Source organism: Drosophila serrata, unplaced genomic scaffold, assembly GCF_035046125.1.
Source record: "Drosophila serrata isolate PLE 108 unplaced genomic scaffold, ASM3504612v1 contig_111, whole genome shotgun sequence".
In the NCBI taxonomy this organism is placed as follows: Eukaryota; Metazoa; Arthropoda; class Insecta; order Diptera; family Drosophilidae; genus Drosophila; species Drosophila serrata.
In genome coordinates, this window is record NW_028257009.1 from 102,310 (window position 1) to 112,609 (window position 10,300).

A 10,300-nucleotide genomic window follows, 5' to 3' on the forward strand; every position below is an offset into this window, starting at 1 on the left:
AGGTGATAAATAAGTCTGGACGGCAGTAGCAACGAACATATGCCATGGCATTTTGAGCATATTCATGCATGTGGCGTGGACTACCTATGTATGAGGATGGCAAAATCGTGAGCTTTCCAACGTTGGTTGTATTACGGTCATTCATCACAGCATCCCGCAAATGGATATATTCCTCTAACCGAAGTTTCGTCTGATTCAATCGGAGGAACAGCAAACGTTCTGTTTCAATTTTTGCATACATTTCGACAATGTACTGATGAAACAACTGACGACATTTCAATATATGATTGTCATCGGTCCTCCGAACCATTAATCGGTATGAGTAAAAGTTCATCGCGCTGCACTTTTTATTCGTTTCTACACCATAGACTGAATCTACCATCCTCACATTGAAATGGCACCATCCCAGAAGATGAGTGACATTTACCAATCGATCGTTTCGTCGATGGAGAATAATATCTCGAGGTTGGAACTGATCCCCGACTATGACAATTGCCACTTCGTCTATAGATGTAGCATTATATCTCCTGATATGTTCTCCAGCAGGCGTTTTGTCTGCATGAATGACAATTTTATGGGTATCCGAAGGCATCATATAGATTGCTGTTTTGAATAAACGCACCAAATTGTTCCGTTCGTGAAAAAGCTTCTGTAGCTGCGAAATAATGTGCCTCTTCAGCGAGGTATTGATTCATCATCATCATCACCAATGAAGTACATTTGAAGAAATTTGTGTTCGCTGTCTGGGAACGGAAGCAGGGAACCTACTTTGTGATAGATTTGTCCTTTGATTTTAAAAGTTGGCATGAATTGCGCATTTATAATTCCCGCACAAAATGACGTCATTTGGAAGCAAGAGTTGTATTTCCTAATGTTCGACAGGAAATGCTTCGATTCAGGAGTAGATCCAGCGAATAGAGAGTGCAGAGACTCTGGTGGTGCTTCAAGTTTCCCGAAAGCGCAACACAATCCTTTTGGTTCATTTTTGAATTTGAGAGCCTGACAGTATGTGCACACCTGATGCATCCGGCCAATAACGACATTGCGAGCTATAAACAACAGTTGTATTATATTGGAATGCAAGACGATTGTATTGCAGGTTTTGATCTTCTGCAAGCTTTAAACGCACTTCAGCTACCCTTGCCCTGTCGCGTTCATTATTTTGAGAGTGAATCAAATCGATTGCTGCAGAACGCGACTGCCTAACTCTCAATCGTTTTCTCTAAAGCCTATCTGCTCGTCTTTCTGCTGATTCCGTGTTGTGCATCTGCATTGCTCTCAGCCGCTCAGTCTCTCGGATGAAGGCCCGCTCTTCGTCAGTCATATTCGTAATCTTACGTCTTTTTGCTTCTGTATTGCGAGTACGACGACCCAAACTCGACTTCTTGGGTGGCATGACTTCGTTTCTTACTGAACCTGAACAACAAAATAAAATTTTAATCTCCTATTTCTTCTTTCAATATTTTTGGGATGTTTGACAGGAAATGCTTCGATTCAGCTGGCTGCCTCTAGAGGGCGCAGCAGCATGGGCACGGGGAAACGTGAAAAAAACTGATATATTCGCAAACACAGATAAGCTATCAATATCAAAAGTAGACAATAACCGAGCTGGAACCTCAACGCATGTTGTGTCAAAATTTGGGCTTAAACGGTTCAGGATTTTTCAAGTCTATAAAGAAAGTAGGCACGAACAGAGCATTTATATATATATAGATATGAAACAAATGGGCCATACAAAAAAGACTCTGGTCAATTAATGTTGGGAAATAATCAAGTATATTATATAATACTAGCTGTACCCTGCCACGTTTCTCTGTGGCATATTATGGTTAAGAGGGCACTTCTGAATACATCAAGGTTCTGGCAAAATCATCTTCCTGGCATAAGGTGAAGAAGGCAGTCAGAGTTGTCGCTGGCCGATTCAGGACTCTTTCTTGCACATTTTTTTCTGTGAAATAGACACGTTGACCGTTGGACTGCCACGTTTCTCTGTGGCATATTGTGGTTGAACGCATAAGAAATAAGTCAAACAAAAAATAATCATTTTCAAATTAATTTAATTCTGTAATACTTGTTGGTATACAATATTCTTTGTTTCTCCATTCTCCGCGTAAATATAAAGACTTTTTGGTTTTCCGACTCGTGGACACGCAACAAATAATTGTCCGTGTGAAAAACAATCTTCATCCAAATCCAGACCACACAACTCCAGAAATTGACCTTGAGCTTTATTTATGGTCATTGCAAACGCCAAACGAATGGGAAACTGCAATCTCTTGAACTGCAACGGTGTATCTGTCGGGATCATAGGAATCCTAGGAATGAGGACATCTTCACCTTTGAAAGGACCAGTTATGATCGTTGCTTCTACTATGTTGTTCATCAATTTCTTGACTGCGAGTCGCGTACCGTTGCAGAGTTTCGGCTGATTTATATTCCGGAGCATGATAATCGGCACACCTATTTTTAATTTCAATATGTGTGGTGGCATTCCAGGCAGATCAAGTGAGTTTAGAAATTCGGTAGGGTAATTAACTGCTTCCTCTGCTTCCACAACGGTATCTATCGACTTATATGTAATTTCGTCAGTTTCTATGCTTTTTTGGATTACATGATTGAGCTGGTAGACATCTTTGTTCTTGGCAGCAAGAATCGCTCGTCCACTGAGCCAATCGTGGTTCCAATAATTTATTCGGATATTGGGGAACACTTTTTGGATAAGTTCTTCCTTCGATGTAACTAAATTACAGAAATTCCCGGGCAATACTATTTTTCTCGACGTCTCATTGTCTGGCAGCTTTCCGTTCCCAATGTCCAGTAGCTGTCGTGAGAATACGTCGGCTGAGTCATTGTTCTGTAACTGGACACGCATATTCGTCTTCAACTGTAATGTACGTACATGTTTCCACAATATAGAATATTTCAGGCAAGCATTTATCTCGTCAGCTGGTGTCGATCGGGAAATCACAGGCAACGTTTGTCTGAAATCCCCTGCGAGCAATATTAACGCGTTCCCATGCATTGCTCTCAGCCGCTCAGTCTCTCGGAAGGAGGCCCGTTCTTCGTCAGTCATATTCGTAATCTTACGTCTTTTTGCTTCTGTATTGCGAATACAACGACCCAATCTCGACTTTTTTGGTGGCATGACTTCGTTTCTTACTGAACCTGAACAAAAAATAAAATTTTTATCTCCAATTTCTTCTTTCAATATGTTTTTAATGTTTGACAGGAAATGCTTTGATTTGCCTGTAGAGGGCGCAGTAGTAGGGGCACGGGGAAACGCTAAAAAAATAGATATATGTGGACTACCCCTAACATTTAGGGGGATGAAAAATAGATGTTGGCCGATTCTCATAGATACCGGATAAGCACAAAAAATTTCATTAAAATCGGTCAAGCCGTTTCGGAGGAGTATGGGAACGAAAACTGTGACACGAGAATTTTATATATTAGATTTATTGGAATTTTAATTATATTTGGATGTTTTATTTATTTAATTATTTATATATATAAATATTTTTTTTTTTGTTGCTCCATCCAAAGACATTAAATTGGTTTTTTTTTACACTCCATCCGAATAAAGTGGACCAATCACTTTATGTTTTTCCCCATCAAATCTAAACACATTTTATCTAATGTGTGGATTTTGCGCTGTGAAGTTATTCACTTCTTTTACAGCATTATGTTTCCTTGTACATATATTACAGGTGATTTTAGCAACCCTATATATATACATATATATAAATACATATATACATCTATTACTACCCTTTTTTCTCGAGATTTGCAGGCAGCTTGAAGTTTCGTGATCATTTAAATAGAATCATCTCAACTCTAAAGATGCAAGTTAGAGTCCATCACCTATCCCTTTCTTGGAACTCACTCATTTTGACTTCCAGTTCCACTTTATGGAACTTTATATACTCCATTTAATTGAATGCTGACGTAATAAAAGTCATTTTGTTCTAAAATTACTTTGTATCCACACATGTATCATGCTCTTGTACAAGCTGTACTCTCCAAAGATCTCGGAATATATCTTTCATCTTTCCAAGTGAACGGACGTGTTTTTTTCTTGCGCTCTCGTTTTGTAATAAAGTTTGAATCTAACCACCGGGGTTAACTTAAATTTTCTAATTTGTGTTTATAACTTCCCGTTCACTTCGCGGGTGCATGGAGCTATTCTAATTTGTGTATATAATTGGTTTCATTTTCCAATTTAGTTGTGCTGCTAGTGCTAGCTTTTGCATATTTTGCATTCCTTTTTGTGCCTTCTTCGTCTAGCTTTAGTTTGCGCCGTCGCAACAGCTAAACGTTTTATCTACCTATCTCCCTTATTCGATCTCATTCGCTCTCCCGCTCTCTCGCTCTCGCTGTGACTCTTCACTTCTTTCTTCATAGCTCTGTTGTTATTTTTTCCAAGTACAAGTACAGTGGTAAGTCCTTATAATGTCCGGAAATATTGTCTGTTTCGTCAAAACCTGCAAAAAGGCAATTGCTGTAGGTGACCTTACAATCGGCTGCTGGCTGTGCGACAACGTCATGCACGCCAAGTGTATTGGAGTTGCAGCTCGGACGGTGGACGATGTAAAAAAACATCGGCCTGCGTTTCTGTTGTGAGGCCTGTCGCGATGTAGAAAGGGAGATGATGTCTTTCATGCGGCAAACCAAAAGCGGTTTTAAGGGCATTTTAACGAGTTTTCGTAAAACTCTTGATATGTTCTTGGCGCTGGACACCCAATTTAATAGCCTTACGCTATTAAATGAGTCTCCTAGGCGCAAAACAACTGCTATTGGTGGGTAGCATGTCCAACTACCTGCAACGGGCTCTCAGCAGCAGGCTCCCTTGGCACAGCCCTCGACCTCAGCATTAATTCCAAGAGTGCTGAGATCGAGCGCTAGAAAAGATTCGGTACCCGAATGTGCAGCGGGAGTAGCCGTACCGCCGGTGATTTCTGTTTTATCCCCTGGGGGGTCGCAAATATTGACCCCTCAAAGTCCCGTGCACATAAATATATCTGCCCAGGGTGTTAGGCCCGGAATACCGGCCGACAATGGCACGGCAGATAACCAATCTGCCTTGTCAAAAGCCCTTACAGCGATTCCACCGACGAGACATATTTTTGTATCTCGGCTCTCCCCTGACCAAACATCGGAAGATGTTCTCGCTGTTATACAAGGCAAAACCAGAGCCGAAAATATTAAGATAAAGGTGGAAAAGTTCAAATTTTCTTACGCAAGGGACATTTCATCTTTCAAAATAAATGTCCCTAACACTATTTGCTCTCCCAACTTCTGGCCAGAATACATCGTTGTTGGCAGTCAGCCGATAGGGTGCACAGGGGGATAAACGGATGACTGCGTCATCTGCCGTAACTGTGTACACCATCGGTAATGCGACTATACTCTCCAAGCGAGGGCGGCTGGAAGCAGGTCCCCAGTCGAGGCTCGACCGGGAATGCTGACCAATTGTAGTCGGGCGGACTTAGGCAGTCTTTAATCAGCCTCCCCTCAAGTCAGGTGTGTGATGCGACCCGTGCACACTGACTTCCAGGTTCGCAGCTGAGGGGTAAAGCCAGCTGTGTCTGCACGGAGCCTTCCCAGGGCCAGGCAACCCTGGGTCGTAAGTGGCCTTGCCGCAGTTTTGGGGCTAAGCTGCGGTCGACCTATCTTCAAAGCCCCAAACCCCCTCTGGCCCGCTGCGCTTGCCAGGTCGAGCAAAGCTGGCGTTTATGTATTGAAATGACCTCTACAAACCGAGCTTCGGAACTCCCGGAAGAGGATAAATCCCAAACAATGTCAACGAAGGACGAGAAGGAGATGCAGAGGCCGAGACTGGTCGCTGCATCTCACATTGTATCGGAGACCGACGGAGAAGAGTCGCAATCCGAGGGGAGGGCGAGTAGCACTCCCCAACCGAAACACACAGGTGGGGCTCAGCTGAGCACCACCTCAGAGATAGCGAAAATGTCTCACCATCTGAGACGAGCGAGGGTCAACAGAGCCCGCTTCGTTCTCGGCAAGATAGCCAAGAATGAGGCTGAGGACAAAACTGACCCTCGGGATGCCGAGGACAAGGCCAAAGAAGTTTAGCGAGGTGGACAGTCTGGCTATGGCACTGGTGGACGAGCTCCATGACGACGGTCGCCTGCTGTCGGAGAAGTGGGAGGAGATCGAGTCCAAGTTGGCCGACATGGTGACCGACAGGTTGGTTAGCATGCCGACCGGCCCCATACCCTCCTTCGACTCCTCAGACGTGGACAGAGGGCACCGGGTCATCAGGTGCGACGACGGGTTCTCCCGAAGCTTCCTGGCGGAGTGTGTGGCTAAGATTAGCGACACATGGGCTGGCCTTAAGATTGGGCTAGTCCACGCCAGAGAGATCCCAAGGAGACCCAGAGCTCGCATCTGGTTACCTAAGGGCCAAACTGACCATGCAAGGGTGTTACCTGTCTGAAGGCCCAGAACCCAGATATACATACAGAGGACTGGACCATCCTCAGGGCAGAGCAGGAAATGAAGGCGAGCCAGCCTTTCCTCCTGCTGATTAACCAGTACTGTCTGCCCCAGCTGGAGGCAAACGACCACAAGGTCCGGTACGGCATCAGGGAGGCCAAGATTAAGGTCTTCTTGGCCGAGCCGGACGAGATTCTGGAGGAGGCCGATGACACCAACAAATTGTTGGACGACATGGTCATCGACGACAAATCTCCTGACGCCACCCCCACCAACATCGATGTCGAGAATCGTGCAGATGAACCTGAAGCGCAGCTCGCACGCTTCAGCTAATCTCACGATCTTTCTAAGGGAGAGGGATATCGACATCGGTCTGATACAGGAGCCTTGGACCAGGGACGGGCAAGTCGCTGGACTGAGAATCCAAGGATACACACTACAGTGCACAAACTCAAATGGTAGGTCGAGAGCTTGCATTGTAATCAAGAATCATTTTAACGCTTTTCTCTGTCACCCTATCATCTACGTACATCGCCCAAGACGAGCCGGCCCCGCCTGAGCCGGTAGTCAAGCTGCTGCAATGGGCGGAAGCGACAAAGACGACCCTGGTTCTCGGGTGTGATGCGAACGCGGGGAACACGCTCTGGGATAGTTCGGAGACTAACGAAAGAGGTAAGTCACTATTTGACAATATTATATGTAGGAATGTAACGATATGCAATAAGGGTAATACCCCGACCTTTATCTTTCCGAGCACGGAAAATGTTCAAGGTTGGGAAGAGGTGTTAGCCCTCACATTACATATAGAACAAAATAATTACAGGGTCGAGAACTGGAGGGTATCAACAGAACACTCCTTCTCAGACCATAGATACATTTTCTTTGAAATAGCGACACCAGTTAAGAAACAGGTGCCAAGAAGAAACCCCCGTAAGACGGATTGGAACAATTTCAGCGAAATTGTCCGATCTAAAGTAAACGGCAGGAGGATCAAGACAATATCCATTGCAAAAGCACTCGACAAGGAGGTTGAGGACCTAACAAATATTCTGAACAACGCCTTCAAAGAGACTTGTAAGCTAACATTCTCGCAGAAGCAATACCCACCGTGGTGGACAAAGGAATTAAGCGAGCTCAGGAAGAGCGCGAGAAAGTTCTTTAATCACAGCTATGTAACCCGGGATTGGGGAACATACAAAGAGGCACAAAAAATGTACAAGAAGGCAGTATTCAAGGCCAAGAAAGAGTCCTGGCAAAACTACTGAGAGTCACTGGAAGGCATAAAGGACACGGCGAGAGTAAGCAAAATCCTCGCCACAGGCCACATAAACCCTACCCAGGGCAGACGGCTCTGCTACGACGACAATTGCGGAGTCACTAGAGCTACTAGTTGACATCCACTTCCCAGGAAGCCTAAGAGTGAGTTCGGAACCCGAGGAGGGAACGAGCTCTCAAATGGTTACACCTACGAAAGACATCATTACCACTGAGCGAATTCAGTGGGCAATAGATTCTTTCGATAAGTATAAAAGCCCGGGCCCAGACGGCTTAATACCAGCAATGCTACAATCAGCTAAGGATAGTATTTGCAAATGGCTAAAAGCCATTTACGAAGCTTGTTTAAGACTGACGCACGTCCCACTGCTGTGGAGAGAGGCTAAAGTCATTTTTATACCGAAACCGGGCAGAAGGGGGCACATCCTAGCAAAGGATTATAGACCGATAAGTCTCACCTCCTTCACCCTGAAGACACTAGAGAGACTCCTGGACGTCCACATCCGTGAGTCTCTAGAAGGACATCAACTCTCGGATGCGCAGCATGCGTATCGCAGAGGAAAATCTACGGAAACAGCGCTACACGTAGTTGTACATCATGTCGAGAAGACATTACAACACAAACAATACACGATGGCAGCCTTCCTAGACATCGAAGGCGCGTTCAATAACGTGAACCCCGACTCTATCCTGGGCTCCCTCAACTTGCTAGGTATTGAGAGAGGCATCAGAGAGTGGATCGGGGTCATGCTAAAGAGCAGGACGATCACAGCCGAACTGAGTGGCACTCACCTCACGCGGACTGTGAAGAGAGGCACACCTCAGGGCGGGGTACTATCGCCCCTACTCTGGCCCACAAATATGAACGCCATATTGACAGATCTCAATACGGGTGGAGTCAAAGCAGGTGCATACGCGGACGATGTAGTACTGCTAGTATCAGGACCATACCCTGACGTTATTAGCGAAATAATGACGGGTGCGCTAGGTCGTTTAAACAAATGGGCAGAAACCTGCGGACTAGGTATCAACACCACCAGCATTGCACTCTACTCCTGCAGGAAAATGTTTGGCCGATAGAGCTGTTCATGAAGGACTCTGCGGCACAGAGCGTAATAAGACTGAAGGCGATCAATTGCTGGAGGGACTACGGCGCCGGGCACCGCAAGATCGTTGGAAACAGCGGCATTAACAAGCGTTAAGAACGACTACATGATCGCGGAAATGAAATTCGGGAACGCATTCTCGACATCATACCCATCAAGGGATGACTGGAGTAGAGGCAGAGTAGTAGTGGAGAACGAGGTGTCCCTCTACACCGATGGCTCAAAAATGAGCTGCGGCGTAGGGGCTGGGATCTTCGCTGAAAATTGGGGAATTGAAAAGGCTTTTAATCTCTCTATATCAGCGACGGTCTTTCAGTCTGAGTTACTAGCCATAAGGGAAGCAGTAGAACTTTCCTTAAGGCAGGACCTCAGGAGCAAAAGAGTTCGAATCTACTCGGATAGCCAATCTACTCACAACTAGTGGCAGAATGCAAGAAGGCCCTTAATAGACTTGCCGACAAAAATAAGGTACAAGTAACATGAGAAGGCAGACGAACTAGCCCGTGCAGGCTCGGCGTGGCTAAGTTCTGACTTCGAATTACCAATCTCCCTAAACGCGATCCAGACAAGGATCCATGACCACTTTAGACAGATAGCTAATAAAGAATGGCAAAGAAAGAGCGATCACAGAAGGTCAAGGGAATGTTGGCCGAGGTACGACAAGAAACGAACCAGGGAACTGCTATCCAACAGCAAGCGGGATATCAGCAGGTTCACGGCACTCACCACGGGACATTGGGCGATCGGTTCGCACGCATTGAAGTTGGGACTGCCATACAACGCAACCTGTAGAAGCTGTAAGCAACCTACAGAGCAAGAGACACCGGAACATCTGCTCTGCTTCTGCCCAGCGCTAAACCACATCAGATTTCGCCACTTCGGTGCCTACCAGCTGGAGTCACTGAAAAACATAGGAAAGCTGAAAGTTTCAGCAATCCTAGGTTTCCTTGCTGACTCTGGATGGTACTGATAGTGAATAACAACAAAAAACAGAGGGAGTGGAACAAAAAGGAGCTTAGCTCTAATTGGAGGCCCCAGCAATGGGCCTCACCACTGTAACCTACCTACATCGTTGTTAAGGAGTTCGAGGCGAAGAAAAAGAAAAAGCGGCCTGTAGGAATAACTCTTCCCGACCCAAAAAACTAACCTACTCCTTAGGTATTTCCTATCAGAATGAAAGAGGAAAGTGCTTCTCAGGTTATTGTGCTCACAGAAATCTGGTTAAAGCCGGAGATTCTGAAGTTTTTCCAGCTGTGTTCACAGTATATCGGCTAGATTCGCCCTATCAGACGCGGGGGTGGAGTTCTTATAGGGGTGGACTCCTCACTCACGTCAGAATTATTAACCTTCAAGGAATGCAACGATGTAGAATTCCTCTGTGTGAAGCTATCTATCAAAGGTAGCTCCATTTTTATTACCTGTTCCTTCATACCTCCACTGTCGGAACTTCCTATTTATTGGAA

The 10,300-nt window shown here is 45.4% G+C and overlaps 1 protein-coding gene across 1 annotated transcript; it reads right to left on the minus strand.

The window, feature by feature from the left end:
• Nucleotides 1-1,841: 1,841 nt before the first annotated feature.
• Nucleotides 1,842-3,338, minus strand: LOC147644733 (uncharacterized). The gene is made up of 2 exons (XM_086841204.1): nucleotides 2,900-3,338; nucleotides 1,842-2,821 (listed from the first exon to the last, which is right to left on the minus strand). The coding sequence occupies exons 1-2, from the start codon at nucleotides 3,143-3,145 to the stop codon at nucleotides 2,057-2,059; spliced, it is 1,011 nt and encodes a 336-aa protein (XP_086697330.1). The 5' UTR covers nucleotides 3,146-3,338; the 3' UTR covers nucleotides 1,842-2,056.
• Between the last annotated feature and the right edge of the window lie 6,962 nt (nucleotides 3,339-10,300).